Below are 16,105 nucleotides of genomic sequence, written 5' to 3'. Positions count from 1 at the left end.
GCAGTGGACATGTCTAGTAGCCAATTGATGATAGGAGTTACTCTAAGACATCGCTCGTGGCTGAGAATTTCTGGTTCCAAGCCTGAAGTACAAGCAAACATAATAAACACCCGTTTTAACCGTCACCGATTGTTCGGGAACTCGGTTGATGAGAGCCTCAACCAGCTAAAAAAAGGACAATAAACCTGCTAAGTCCAAGGGTGCATTGCAGTTTCGTGGAGGAATTTGAAGGGGGTCTTTCTCTGCAAGAAAACCAGCCTCTAGAGGTACGTTCTAGTCGGGGAGTTCTCATCAAGGCTTCCACGGTGGTACCCAGGCCTCTGCATCACAACAAAGCTGGCAATACCAACAGCTAGGAAGACATTCCTTTCAAGGGATGCCTCTCATGGAGCCAGAGGAAGAGGACAACCAGCTAAAGGAGGCACAACTCCTAATAAATGACTGCATTGCATCAACAGCAACATCACAAATACCATCAGTGATGGGCAACAGCAAATATTCAGAATACCATCACAACACACCAGTAGGTGGAAGAGCACAGAACTTTCTCCAGGAATGGAGTGATATAACTTCAGACAAATGGATCCTAAACACAATACAATTCGGGTATTGCATAGAACTAGACAAATACCCTCCAACAAGAGGTCCAAAGAAAAAAATCTATTCAAGGGAGGAAACAGATTGACTTTTCAAGGAGGTCAGAGAATTGTTAAACAAGCAAGCTATAGAACAGGTCCCAAATCAAAAAATCAACAAGGAAATTACTGAGTATATTTCCTAATACCAAAGCCTGCATCTAGTCCTAGATTTCAGGTTCATCAACAAGTTTATAAAGACACAAAAGTTCAAAATGACAACTTTACAGGAAGTTATTCCACAATTACAAAAAGGAGAATATATGGCAACTATAGAATTAAAGGATGCTTACTTGCAAATATCAATCAATGCAAAGCACAAGAAGTACCTAAGGATTGTGGTAATCAGAAAGCATTATCAATTCAAGGTACTAGCCTTTGAAATAAAGCCAGCTCCAAGAGTATTCACAAAGTGCCTAGCTGCAGTGGCCGCACATCTCAGAAGACTTGGTATACATGTGTAACTCCTACCAAAAACGCAAACAGGACATTCTAATGGCGATGAAGACACTGTACACTCTAGGTTTCTCATAAAACATAGAGAAGTCACCTTCAGAACCAGAACAGGAGAAAGATTGAATTACGTTTAGGGGAAGGTGTACCCCTGACGAGGAGAGGGCTCAGTCTCTTCTGGAGGGGATTCTCTGTTACCGGAAGGGGGACGCTCTTACAGCACGGACTGCTGGGAAAGATGATATCATGCATTCCCTTGATCTCATAAATGAGACTTCGAAAAGACCAATCCAGGAGTGGCTTCAAAATCAATGGTCTCAAGCGACAGGGAGTTGGGAAGATCCAGTGGCTGTCATGCAAAAGGTTCTGGAGGAGATTGCATGGTTCAACAGAGAAAACATTACATGTGGAAGGCCGGTTCTGCTACCAACTCCTTCAGTAACGATAACCGCAGACCCCTCACATATAGGATAGGGAGCTCACATGGGCTCTCGGAAAATACAAGGAATCTGGAGGAAACCAGATGTTGTACAACACATCAACATCCTGGAGTTAAAGACTGTTTTTCTAGCATTGAAAGCTTTCAAGTAATACAGTCAAGGAAATTCAATATAAATTCAAACAGACAATACAACAACTATGTTTTGCATCAACAAACAAGGGGGGGCTCAATCTCTTGAGGCAAGCTCAGCAACTCTGGAAATGGGCAGTTCAAAGGAACATGGAGATTCAAGCCATACATACGCCAGGGAGAGACAATTGCGAGGCAGACAGACTGAGCAGGCAGACCTCATACTCCCACAATTGGGAGCTCAATCAGAAAGTGCTGAAAAAGATCTTCCACAAAGTGGGTTACACCAACAATGGATCTGTTTGCTACACCTTGGAACGCAAAATGCCAAATCTTTGACTCTAGTCAGCCACACCCTCAGTCTCTGGAGAATGCCCTTTCGATAAACTGGTCAGGGACATTTGCATACGCTTTTCCCCCAATTCCACCATTAAATAGGGTCATCAACAAATGCAAAAGGAGTCATGTGACCTTGATTTTAATTGCTTTGCAATGGGCAAGACAAATTTGGTACTCAAAGATAGTACAATTAGGTCAAGAAACTTTTCAAACACTATGAAAACTACAGGATGTGCTGTCAATGGAAAAAGGAAAGGTACTGCATCCAGAACTAGAATATTTAAAACGGCATGGCTCCTGAAGACTTTGAATTCAGACACATAAAGTTACCAGAAAATGTTAAATGGCTAAGTGGAAAAGATTTTCACTTTAGTTTGTGAAAAATAAGCCAAACAAGAAGATCACAAGGGAAAAGACAGTGTTAAAATATCCAATCCACCTTTTACAAGGTCTTACATATGCATCCTTTAAAGGTCATCTGGCTGCAATAGTGGCCCATACAAGGTGTCAAATGGGAAGATGTTTTTTCACAGCACCAGTGGTAAAACGATTCTTAGAGGGTGCAAAAAGGATAGCACCATCAAGAAGTGTACCAGCACCCACATGGAACCTACATTTCTTATGCTACTAATGAAGGGACCCTTTGAGCCATTATACTAAGCTAAATTACAGATGCTAACTCTAAAAACTGCTTTCCTAGTAGCTAATACTTCCCTGCGCAGGGTTAGTGAGTTACAGGCACTCACAATTTAAGAACCCTATTTTCAAATTCACAAGGACAGAATTGTCATGAGAACAGATCCAAAGTTCATACCAAAGGTGGTTTCAAAGTTTCACATTAACCAATCTGTTCAAGTTCCATATTTCTTCCAAAATCCAAAAACACACACAGAAAGAACATGCTCCATTGTGTATTACATTGAAGAGACAAAACCTTTCAGGACAACTCAGCAATTGTTCGTATCTTTCTCAAAGAGCTACTTGGGGAAAAAAGTTACAAAGATCACAATTGCAAAATGGATTGTGTAAATGATTCAGTTATGTCTCACCAATGCAGGTGAAGCATTTACAATAGAACCTGGAGCACACTCAACATGGAAAAAAGGTGCAATAATTGCTTATGTGTCAGCTACTCCATCACTAAAAATCTACATGGCCGCAATTTGGTCATCAGTGCACACGTTTACAAAACATTATCGCATTGACATTCAGATGAACAAGGAAGCTCAGGTTGGACAAAGGGTGCTAAATCATCTATTTACGAGTCAATGCAGATCTTCAACCCAGTCACCACAGTAGTTAAAGTTCCTTTAAAATCAATGCACACCATGCAGATCCAGAAAAAGAAAAATCACTCTGCAAAACGTAAACCTTCTTACCTGCAGGTGTAGTTTTGCAGGTTGAAGAATTTTCTGGATTCATAAGTGACCCACCCACCTCCACCAAGACAATGTGAAGAAGAAAAAATAAAACAAAATAAAGAAGAATCTGAGGATGGCGACCTAAGGTGGGAACATCTGGAGGAAGTGCGGCGACGTCACAAGGAGACACCAAATGGAGGTTCCATCGGCGCCCACCCACAAAGGTAGAAAAAGAAGATTGATTCAAAAATTTGGTTAAATAGTAGAAATTCCAGACCTAACCACTAGATGGTGGAATAATGCAGAGCATGTGAATCCAGAAAATTCTTCAAGCTGCAAAACTACACCCACAGGTAAGAAACTTTACATTACTAGCACTCAGTGCAGGAATCCCCCTTGGCTATTTTAAAAGACATCTTTGTTGCAAAAGGGGGAGCACTGTATTATATACAAGAGGCAAAAGATGCCAGGAGAATTAAAATAATTATTTGTAGCAATGCACCACAAGCTGTCACTGGATCTACCATTGTCAGATGGATAGTTTAGGCTATTGAATTCTCTTATAGGTTAGCAAACAAAATCTGTTTTTGTCAGACCAATACCTCCTGTGAGGATGGAAGCAACATTAACCCTTATGGATAATGCGTTTTTCCAAGATATATGCATGACTGAAACATTGTCATCTATACACACATTCTCTAAAGACTGTTGTGTAGATATAAACATATCCAAAGAAGCAGCTGTTGCAGAGTCATTGCTAAGACATTTTTAAATACTACTCCCCCCTTCACACTCTCTCTTCACAGGGCATAATAGCAGTTAACAATCTATGCACAGCATTTGAATTTACAAGATATTTTATGTGCAAATGAAACCAGTAACTTTCCTGTAAGAAAGGTTTTGCAGTTTGAAGCTCTTCTGGATTCACAAGAGACCCTTCCACCTCTGTAAAGTGAAGGTGATGTTAGGGGGTATTGAGGGCTTACAGTCCATGTCAGAATGAGTTACACTGGCTCCACCTATATCCACATTCAACAAGGGGACAGAGTTTCGACACTCGAAGGCTAACCACTAGATCCCAGAGTTTGTTAGAAGACGTTCGTGGAGATACATACGGAGACTGCGGTCCCTATTACTAGGCCACTATTCGAGCATATACATATATCATTCAACATACCAGAAGCTTTTTTGTAAACAGATTGAGTAAAGTTGTGAATTTTTACAGAAAATTTGCCAATATTTCAACCCTTGGGCATTGTGTCCAAAATTCCTTAAAAATGACTGAAAACAGATCTAGTCCTGCAATGGTATGAAAAATTTCTGAAGGTGAAATCACCACAGCATTGCAGACAAGGCCTAATAATCAGTTTAGCATTTCCGGTAAATAATGTAATTTATGCTTGAATGTTGTTAGTCTGTTTTAAATGCCCCTTCTTTTTGGAACCCTTAAAAGAAGTATTTCAACAGAGTTCCTTTTTCTCTAGGAATAAAGGGTTATTTACCCAACATGCAGCAATAGATGGACTGGGCAGGTACCATAGGCGTTCATTGTCTTGATTTTAGGTATAAAACAGTAGATCAGGATGGCAGAGTTGAATGGTAATGCTGGTCCTACAGTGGCCAAGTTGCTTTGCACTGCAGAAATAATGCTCATTTGACCTACCAACAAATCTTTTTTGCCCCAACAGGAAAACTAGTAAGTGTTCCCCTGGAGCAGCTGCCTCTGCTGTTTAAAGCAGTTCTGCACTCCTGCAAGAACAGCCTGTGCAGCCGGCCTGCAGTCTGAAGCCTTCCATGCCTTGAACTTCGATTGTGCAGAAAGTCCAGGTATCTACTTCACCGGAGACTGAGAGACCCGGCCGGACACATGCAGCAGGCAGCTCACAAAGACGACATTGACCCTGTGATTGTAGCAAGAATCTTTTTTTTAATTAAAAAAAACTCTTTCTTATATATTTATTTCACGACCAAGTTGAATGTATAATTTTCAACACAGTGCACATTTTCTGTACAAATGCAGATGTTGCATTTCCCCTGGAGTTTACAGAATGTAAGATGTTTAATGTTACAGTGTTGCCATTTTTTTAGGTTTAGTTTCTTTTGTTTTGGGGGGGATTTGGGGATATTATAAATATTTCAATAGGACTGAATAAGACTACCTCATTCAAGTAGAAGCTGGTATATTGTTACTGTTTGTTTACCCACTTCCAAAGTATCTTCAGGTATGGTTCCCACCAATTTATTTGCTGCAATAAGCAAACTTGTTAGTTCGTGAACAAGGACGCTGAGATTAGAATACAGCGTAATGTAGATTAGGGTATTTTTAGCAAACAATTTGTGGAAAGTGAGCTGTCACTCGAAATTTGCCTCAGATGTGTACTGGCGGAACTGTGGTGTAGTCCAAATCACACAATCTGATCCATAGAATTACTCTTTGCTTCCAGCGTTGGGACTGCCTGAATAGATTGATTGGGAATCAATGACTTTTAATACTTGGAAACAGTTGGTGCCTCTTCTACTTAAAACTCAGGTGTACACAAACATGCTGTGTGGCAACAGAGTTTAAAACCATGCCCGATGTTGCTAAAATCATGATTTGTAAGGTTAATGAAAACCTTTTGTGTGTTTATGTACTCCATCTTTAGTTGGTTTTGCTCAGAAATGCCCGAGAACCTCTGGCATTATGGAACACATTGTTTTTGTGGCCCTAAGGAGATTTTATAAAAGAAATTATCCTTTCACAACAATGAACACATTACCAAAATGAATGCAATACCTTTAAAGTTTAGTTCAACTATCTTTAAATTACCTATGCCTTTAGGGAAGTACAAAATGGCCCTACAGGTTCAAGTTAAATGTGTATGACTAGTGTTACAGCTGCATACAAGCCAACAACACACCACATGGACAATTCTGGTCTTAGATTAAATCCGACAATGTGTGCTTGGAATTGCAGTCTTGTCCTATTTCGGGAGAACAAACTTCACTAATACAACTAATGACCATTAGCAATAGCAAACTGTATATTGTTGTTGAAAATGAATGAACGTCCAAAAACAGGAAACTTAGATAGGTAACCTCCCTGTATTAAACACTCCATAAAAACATTAATAATTGTAAGATATTGTATGCAGCTCACATTAGATGTGAAGCATAATTTCTTAAAACAGTAAGCTAATTATGCCCTTATTAAATAAAAAATGGTAAGTTCTTGGTTTGATGAAAGAGTAGATTTAAGACAGATCTAGTTGCATTTCATAGTTGGCATCTGATGTATGTGCATACCTGTTTCATTGGACAGTTAGAGAATAACAAACTATAATAAAATGGCATCTGTTTAAAATGGAAACTGAATAGTGTGAAATCCCTATTGGCCTGCAGGGTCGGAGCAAAGTGGTAGACATGGTAGAGGAGTATTGAACTCATACTAAGATCGTTTTGTTGATTTAAGAAATAGATACATATCCAAATGTATACAAAGTAGTCTGTAATTGGTATATTCATATGGCTAATGGGAACTGATACCATGCAGTTATCATAGAACAGGCTAAGCAAAGTTACATCCAAAATATTTGCCCCCATAGGGAGTGTTTCTTACAATCCTTCGCTGTCTTTTCACCTCATCCTTCTGTCAGGGCCAAAAGTTGTGTCATCTGATAAGAACAAATACATAATATAAAGACAGTATTTCAGCAAGCAAGCAAAAATAAAGAGGGTTTTTTTTAAAAACTAAAAGTAGCAAGTAATTTTGCTACAAAAAAGGAACACACATTCTACCATTGCTCCAGAATAAAATATATAATGTGATTTTAGATTTACAGCCCTGGCCTAGGTAAATGGGGCCACATCCTTGTGAATGGCAGAGTGGATTTACTATACTTTAACGATCTGTTTTCCCTGCTCATTTCCATTTCTTAATTTCTAATGTACATTCAGCCAGGAATCAAATTGTTCATTGTCCGTCTTGTCAGCTGCTAAATATAAGCTACTACCAAATTTACCTATTTATCTGTCTAGAAAGCAATAGCATGTCTCGGCCCCGATGAGAATGCCACTGTCACAGTGTTGTATGAAATGGTATAGAAATGTTGCCATATTATATATATGTTATATATAAAAGATAAAATTACCATACTCCACTATCCAATCGATTTTCATCTTGAAACAAGGGCACAAGCAAGTACATCAGATCCACCTAGGATATTTTGTTGCATGCCTGTCACATTTAATTGGATGTAGGAAAGTGTAGATAGATACCTCACAAATTCTATCCACACAAAAGAAAACACAAGTTTGTGAATATGTAGAAGTGATGTAATTCTTTATAGTTCAAAAAATAAATGTTTTGCATTGAGCTGCAAGTCACTCTTAGATCTAATAACAGCAGAACTGCAGTTGTGAAACTTATCAGGCCATAATCTCAGAATTAAAATCTTTCAAATACTTAGGTATATGAAACTGCACCCAGAATAGTGAACTGGTGCAGTTCAAGTGCTTTTAATTTAATACATATTACTTACTCTGTAATATAAAAACAGATTCTAGAAGTTGAACCTCAACTGTTTCTAAGACAAGTCATTGATTGGGATCATCAAAAGTATTCATCAATCTTTAGGAATTGCAGTCACCTTTAAATAAGCGAAAAATGCATACACAAATATAGCATGTATCTCCAAGTTTGGTAGTTGGGATTTGTTAAACACTGCCAGTATTATACTGTACAATAGTTAAAACACTAATCTGTATCCTGCCAAGTTTCCATTATTTTTTACTCCTTTTCCCTCATATGGCACATACACCAAATGGTAATTTTATACCCTTCCCTTCAAATGTGAAAAATCAGCCCTGATAATGTGAAAAGGCTCTGTATTAATTACATTTTTAGACCTAGTTCTAAGTAATTGGTAAGGAAAGAATCCCAGTTTTATTTTGATGATCCTTGAATGCTCAAGCTCTTTCTTTATAAATGTAAAAATTTATGAGATGTAGCTTGTGACAAAAAGTCAAATATTTCCTGATCTGATCTTGACAGCAGCCATTTGTGGAATGGACCAACAGCTGGAAGCATTGCTCAGGTGTGACGTTGGATAGACAGAATCCCCCTTCATTGTACCTTTGCATACAACGTAAAATTGTATTTAGAGCTCCCTTACAGAGCAATGAGAAAATCAAAGCTCTCTTTGCATTCTGTGTATGTACCCGAGACACAATAACCATTACTGTATACTGAGTCAAAGAGGAAAGGCACAAGCTCATAATGGCATTATTGTAGTTGAGATTTCTCATTCCTTCAATTTGGTATCAATATTTTTTATGATGTGTGTACTTAATGAACTCTGTCATTGTTTTGTTACCAGATACTTTTGGCTTTACATATTTTCCTCTAAAAAACTTATTACGGGTAACCATTGTTGCTGGGATCAGCAGGACACAAATCCAAAGTATGTCTTTTGCAAATGATGGCAAATGAAATGAGCACACAACACTCAGGAAAACCGGCTGTGTCTTTACAATATTTTGAATCCAATACAAGGTGGAATTCTTTATGCAGTTTTCATTTTTTCCAACCATTTCACCGGATAGCTTTAGTACGGGGTATCTCTGGCATGTCCTTTTTCATTTTCTTTCAGTTTTGCAGAAGTTCTCAACACTATTTTGACATTATGATTGGCTAACAGAATGAATGCTATTAATTGAAATTGTAATAGCTTTCCTCCAGATCCTGCATCCTTTGCTTAAAAGCATGGGTGGGTGAAATTCAAAATTTGCAGGTTAATTTTCAGACTTTGAATTTTTTTATCACATAATACTCCTAGTAGAGGCAAGATTTTGCTTTCATTTTTTATGTAGAACCTATATTTTTGAAGAATTGTTTTCTCTCAGTTTGAATGTTGCAAACTTTTTTAAAAATGCAACATTTACAAAAAAACTTCTCAAAGTTTGCAGAGAAAAAAGCTTTGACATTTTGCACACTCCTAGTTAATGGTAACGTTTTAGAATTGGAAAAACATTCCCTTTCTTCTGATATACATATTTTCCTATAACTGCACAGTAACAAATATTGCCCTGTGAATCCAAACTTCATTAAGCTTTACCTACAGAAATAGTTTCCCTATAGTGTACTGTTGTTCGAATTCCATTAATTTGTAAATGTGGTTTTGAGAATGTGAGGCATTACTGTGCTGGTTCTCTCACTAGATATTTGCCACCTTATCTCACGTGGCAATCATATTGAATTTTTAAGCTTTATAGTAAAAACAATCATAAAAATTGTTGGTATCTATTTAGGCACTAACAATGGCAGCTGGCAGGTTTCTGTCTTGATTGTTGCACAAATAATGTCATAATTCATATAAATAGCACAAACAATGCAGCAGTGCACATCAGCTTAATTCAGCAATAGCTGCTGTGTACATACTTATGTTACAACAAAAACATCACACTTTACGAATGCTGGCTTTTGAAATACAAATGGAAACATAGTTGGCAAAAAAGCGTGACCAGTCTGTGAATGCTAAAAGAGGTGGACAAAGCCAGAGTTTTACCCCTTGGCTAGTGATACATTTCTTCTGCATCAAGCACTTAGGAGCTTGGTGCTTTAAACAGGGTAAACTGAATGTATTTCAATACAAACTCAGGTGCTATGGCAGGGCATTAGTGAAGTAGATTTAAATGTAAATAGATTAGATTGTTATCGCTTATGTTTGCAAATTTGGTTTGAAGGACACATACAAAAATGGTGTTGTAGCTACCATTCATAAATGTAAGCATGTGTGTCTTTTGGTGCCTACATTATTAAGAGGTGAATTCTTTTCACTTTCATCGTGGTATCCAGTATTTTGTGTGGTGCTCTTTTAATTTCAGGTGGCCTATTCTGGCCTGAAAATTGAAAAGCAAAGATTAACTGCCGTAAAGAGCTGGTCACATGTATGAATTTACTTTCATGGAAATTAAGATTTGGAACATAGAAGTGTTATTTCAAGCCAAGAAATGTTTGAACCGTAGCTGAATTTAAACATTTGTGTTAACATTGCACAAATGTGGTATTAATTGTAGTGTTGAGATTACAGAGACCTGATGTCACTCTTTTACTTGAATTACCAAACATAGCTTGCTAGGCAATGACTCTAGGCAATGAATAGGTACCTACCTGTGCATATGCCTTTTGCCTTTTAAAAATATATCCTAAGAGTGACACAATGATAAAAAATCTTTTTAATTTTGGTGTATAGAGCAAATCCAAAATCTGCTTTAGTAATCAATAACCAAATTCCTCAAATTTTCAAAAGAAAATGAATTACTTACTCTCCAACATTTTTCATCAATCTGTATAAACCTTTCATCACTCTTTAGATTTAAAAATATATCAAATGTCGTCTTAAGGAACGAAACCAAGAAGACTAGTTAAATTTCCAAGTATTTCCTTGTTAGGTAATATCACACATAACATCATATGTATTAGGTGGCTGGTTTTTCAACATAGTGGGTAAAAAAAAAAAAAAAAAACCTTTTCAATATAGTCATAGTACACCAAGACTTCAGAATGTATGTTGCGGAAGTATTGCCGTAATTTTACAGCATATCAATTTCAATATAAAATCAGCCCTTCTAAGCCAAAATTTTATTTTTAAACTTGAATTCTGCTGTTTTTTATCTTCCTTTCCTTTTTTAACCTCGTCGATGTGATATCAAACCTGTTCCTTTCTCTTCTTTGTTGATTTGTTTTTTAGATTTGAAAGTAGGTGTTTGTGAAGATGTTATTTCTGTATTTCTCAGGATAATAAGCGGCAATCATTCTTGCCAAGTAACAAAAGGCAGGAAAAGTGTGTTGGGGTTTGGGGTGGGAGGGGGTTTGGTGTATAGTTATAAGTATGGAATTCCATTTGTACGTTTTTTGACTATGTAAATCAGTGATACTTTGTAGCATGCCAGCATACAGATACGGTATTTCTGTGGGTTTGCAGTGCATTGTTTGCAGTGCACTCACAAAGCTCAGGGATATAATAAAATATGACCCACAGAAACACTGGTTCTATTGCTTACACCGGGCTTCTTTCATGGACTCTGTAGGATCAATGTGGACCATTGCCTGAGAATTCCTGATTTTGAAAATGATATTGTATACCCTGAAATATAAACATTGCCACTGAGAACTTCTAATGCAAGTGCTCTCAATGAGTTTTACATTATTCTGATAGTGTACTGCATGACACAAGACTTACACATACCTCTCAAAACCTCAGACATCTGTATCTTAGAAATTGTGAGATGTTCTTTTAGGTCAGGCTCTAATAATGTGCATGAGATGTTCAGTGTGAGGGAGTGTAATGCCTATTGTATCCAAAGTTGTAACGTGGAATGCCAGTGATTGTATTTTCTTTAAATAAAAATGATTCCACTGGAAAGAATAGCATCATTTCCACGTGCTAATATTAGGAAGCAGATTGGCTGTGAGGACTTTGATGTACCATTGGGTAGAATTTTGACACAGTTTAGATGCATTGGGGTTTATAGTTTTGTGGGGAATATTATGGTAGTACTTATAGCAAATCTTTACCATCATAGATTTGTGACTGTTTCTACTATTGCAAAATCTTTTGCTCTTTTGAAAAGGTTTTATGGTAACATTGGGGTAGTACATTACATGTCTGGGAATTACTGGATAACATTCAGTATTTGCGTCAAGGGTACCTTTCTCTATCTAGTGTAATTAACATGCAACAGACCCATTAGAGGACCACACCACTTAAATAAATTATATTATACAGTTAACACCCTCTTCTGTTTTGTAATTAGCAATATATAGTGTTTTAATATGTCCTTTGTATTACAGAATATTCTGCTGTCTTCACTGACAATACTATACAATTTATTTGTGCGGTGTTATAGTCTTTGTGCTGTACATTCAAAAGGCATATTCTGCAATATAAACCTTTATCTGACAATGGAATGAAACAATAACACATTTTGTTTCCACCAAAATTTGTGATGTTGATGAAAAAAGGGAAGCACATATGGAAATACTCAGGAAAAGATTGTACATTGTTAGCCAGTAGCCAGAAATATTTCACAAAGAGTTAGTAGAGATTTATTCGCTTCTTCATTCATCTCTTCACCCCCGACTGTACACGATCTGGAATCTTGTCTGACGGTATCATGTCCTCACTCATTTGTATGTGTTTTTAGCTTAATATATTGATATTTATTCCTAAAAGTTAGTATTTGGCTGACTGGTGATCCATATCAAGCCCATGAAAGAAGTCAGGTGCCATTTGTAAGACGCCAGTCAATGGCATCTGAAAGAAACTAACAAGCTGCTTATAAAACTCACTAATTCCTATTGTGATTGTCTTTCCTTTGAACATTGTCTTGTAATGGTTGGTACTTTATTGACTCGTATTTCCAATACAAAACTACCTCTTGCGTGTCATTCTGTTATCATGGAGGGATTACATGAAAAATACTGTTAAATTTTTCTGTTTACAGGTCTCCACTAACATTTGTGTTTTTTATTGCAAGGTATTTTTATACAGTGTTATTGATTAGTGCATTACAATTCTTGCAACATTTTATCTTTTGTGTGACATTCTGAGTTTCTGTGGATGATCTAAGTTTCAGGTTTGCAAAATCTTTCAAGGCATAGTAAATTCACTTTCTCATAGGTCTTCATACATCAATGAAGTCATGGTACAGTTAACATAGTTGCAACCCACGTTGCTAATAAGATACACTTTTCCCAGGTTAATTTGCATTGTTCAATTCTGTGTTAGTAACAGTGATGACAAACTCTACTTGTTATGCTGCTATATAGATTTTGTAATGGAGAAATGGCACTACTTAATGTCTCTCTCCATGCTAATTTCAAACAATACCCAACTGTGTTGGCCCTCCGCTCAAATATAACATTTACACGACCATGGGTAAATCAAATAACATGCTACAAAGATTCCTCTGTACATACACACAAAAGAAAGTTTTTTTCCACTTGATCCCTTGATAAATCCAGAAAAACATGACACCGCCTCATCATTAAAAATAGTTTAAAAGTTTAAATTTAACTGTTGTGTTTCACATTGGCAGAATGAAAAGACGCCATGGGTTTCAGATGTAGTAAGTGACATTGGCTGTGTTATGACAATGTTTTGTATTACACACATAATGACTAGACAAAACTTTTTGTAAATTAATTGCGTAGGGAAATAAAAATATCACACCCCAAGATACTTCACGAAATCATCTAATATTTTATTGTTTTGTTAGAACTATGTTTATATCAGAATAGTTAAGGTATTGTATTTCGTCTCCTTAAAATTGTGATTTGTTTTTTAAAGTCCTGACAGTGTTTCCCTTAATTGCGTATCAGTTAGAAAAAAAATAATCTATTTATCATGCCATTTTTGTCAACTTCCTTGTGTTGACATCACTATCCTCAATACCGTAATGCTGTGATGATGTCATATGAGGCAACTGGCATCCACATACTTTAGGAAACAAGACAACTCAAGTCGGTGCTGGTTATGATTTAAATAGCAATACTATATAAATAAAAAAAATACTACGGTGGAAAATAGTCCACCAATTCATTGCATATTTAAAAATCTGTGCTAGAAATGAATTAACCCTGCTTTAAGATAACTGGGAAAGGCAGACAAAATGCAGAATTGCTTTTAAGCCAATTCAATAGAAGTCACTCAGCTAGGTTAACTTTCTTTTTACTTGGTAAGCAACTGTTCGTGATCTTGTAATAAGGTAAACATTTGAAAACTGGAAGAGGCCACAACATACTTTAAAAGAAACACTGTGACTTGCTTCTCAGCAGTGACAATGTTCTTGTTGCACGTGAATAGCTTGATCAGGTGGATTTCCCCCATATTCTTGTTACTTTTTGTAGAGCGGCATGACACTTTCACTTTTCAAATGTTTGATTTGTCATAACATTGTTAAAAACATTGTAGGTGCTAATGGCCCGGTGGATGTAAGCATATGCCTACCTACATTTTGTAAACTTTACTTTCTCTGTAATGTCACTTGCTACCTCTGTCCATGCAGCCTCCTGTCTCTGTGTCAAACCCATGCAACTTTAAGGAGCCTTAGACCAGGGCAGGTTCACCATCTGGAAATCACAGAATGTGTCGTTACTAGCCCCATTAAACGACCAAATAATTGCTCATAGTAAATAACCAAAGGTTCCTTAAACTTGCTTAGGCATTGCAACGCTCACCTTAAAAATGATTGTTAATTCATAATGCACGTGCCAGGGGATTTCCAGATGTTCCTGTTTGGCTTGTATTGAATGTCTGTCTACCACTCTGCTGTTCTTTGACTTGACTACCTGTGGAAATGTGACCAATAAGTATTCAAAGCATGTTTAGCAATTGTTAGATATTTGAACAAATAAATGTGAATCATTTCTCCAAATTCTGTTGTGTTTCATTCAGTTGTGATCTTTGTGCTTGGCTTATTTAACTTGTTGTATTGTTATGGAATATTATGTTATACCAGGACTTCTTGGCACTAGAATCGTGCACCTAAATTGCAATCTGGTGTGAGGAGTGGACAGCAATGTTTTAGAGAACCAGGCACTAATGATTGTGTGAAAATAACAGTAAGCTTATTCCAAAGCTTGGTAGCTGGTACTTGCAAAGTTCAGTGGCCTGACACACTGCAAAAGCTTGGGGCATCCAGAGGGCCGGTAAGGCAAAACATTGGGTTTAACAAAGGTGGTTTCCTTAATTTGTAAAATTCACAGTGGGTTCTAGGCAGCAGTGGTTTGCAGGGTGCCAAAGGGGCGGTGCAGCGCACCGGGGGGTGAATTAAATTATATAAGAAAAAAAAAACGTATCTCCTCGCCGTCACACTACTCCGCTCCTCTCTCTTCTTGGTGCAGGCATAGGCTCCCAGCCTGCCCTGTGGCCAATCCTGACGCTGCTCAAAGCATCGTCAGGATTGGCTGGGAGCGCCCAGCCATGGCGCTCCCAGGCAGACTGGGAGCCTGTGCAGGCTCTCTCCAGCCCAGAAACTATGTTGCTGGGCTGGAGAGAGCTCTGTGCGCATGTGTGCTTGGCCAGCCCGAGACAGCCGGCCAAAACCTATATGGGCAGTGAGGCTGACTGCTGTGCACTCCCCCTCCGTGCACGTCACCCCTGTAGTTAATTACCATTTTCTTTTAAAGGTTTTGCAGCTGTCACTACTGGCGGGGGGGGCAACGCTCCTCCTCCCTTATGAAGGAGCTACCCCTGGTTCTAGGGCTTCTACTGGGTACCAAGCAAAGGCACCAAAGTGACACAATGTGATGGCCGTTGCTTGTCCCTAATCAGGGGTCATAATGTGGACAGTAAATAAGGTAGACGAACCATGTCCCACAGAGAGAAATTATGAACTTTTCGAATGGAAACTCTCCACTCTGAAAATGGTACATCATTCTTTTCAGAATTTGGCATGAACCTGCACAGACCAAGTTTGCGGTAAGTGTGATAACGATTAGGAAAAAGACTCAAAACGGTGTGTCAGGGTAGAGAAATATCTAATAATATGGGAGATGGTATTCACATGGGACTAACATTGCAGTGACTTTATGAGGGATGTTTTAGAGTTTATAAGGTGCCACTTGCGGCACAAAGAGTGCCAGGCTCCGAGTTGCCGTACTTTATTTACACAAAATGCAGAGCGCCCATATTCTTGCTCATTCAGTACATGCAGAGTAGCCATTGCTTAATTTGTAAATAAAAACTTGATGGTGCCCAAAG

At 37.8% G+C, this 16,105-nt stretch overlaps 1 protein-coding gene across 8 annotated transcripts in view; it reads left to right on the top strand.

The window, feature by feature from the left end:
• The window catches only part of NR6A1 (nuclear receptor subfamily 6 group A member 1), a 685,712-nt gene extending 670,935 nt beyond the window's left edge, over positions 1-14,777 (top strand). For all 8 annotated transcript variants that reach the window (XM_069241722.1, XM_069241724.1, XM_069241721.1 and 5 more), the window contains one exon: positions 5,048-14,777. In XM_069241722.1, coding sequence (XP_069097823.1) covers positions 5,048-5,145 — 98 coding nt within the window. In that variant the 3' untranslated portion in view covers positions 5,146-14,777. The remainder of the gene's footprint in view (positions 1-5,047) is intronic.
• Positions 14,778-16,105: the final 1,328 nt, after the last annotated feature.

The sequence above is a fragment of the Pleurodeles waltl genome, chromosome 6 (genome assembly GCF_031143425.1).
Source record: "Pleurodeles waltl isolate 20211129_DDA chromosome 6, aPleWal1.hap1.20221129, whole genome shotgun sequence".
NCBI lineage: Eukaryota > Metazoa > Chordata > Amphibia > Caudata > Salamandridae > Pleurodeles > Pleurodeles waltl.
Note: the sequence above shows the minus strand (reverse complement) of the source record. Positions and strands in the feature narration are given on the sequence as shown.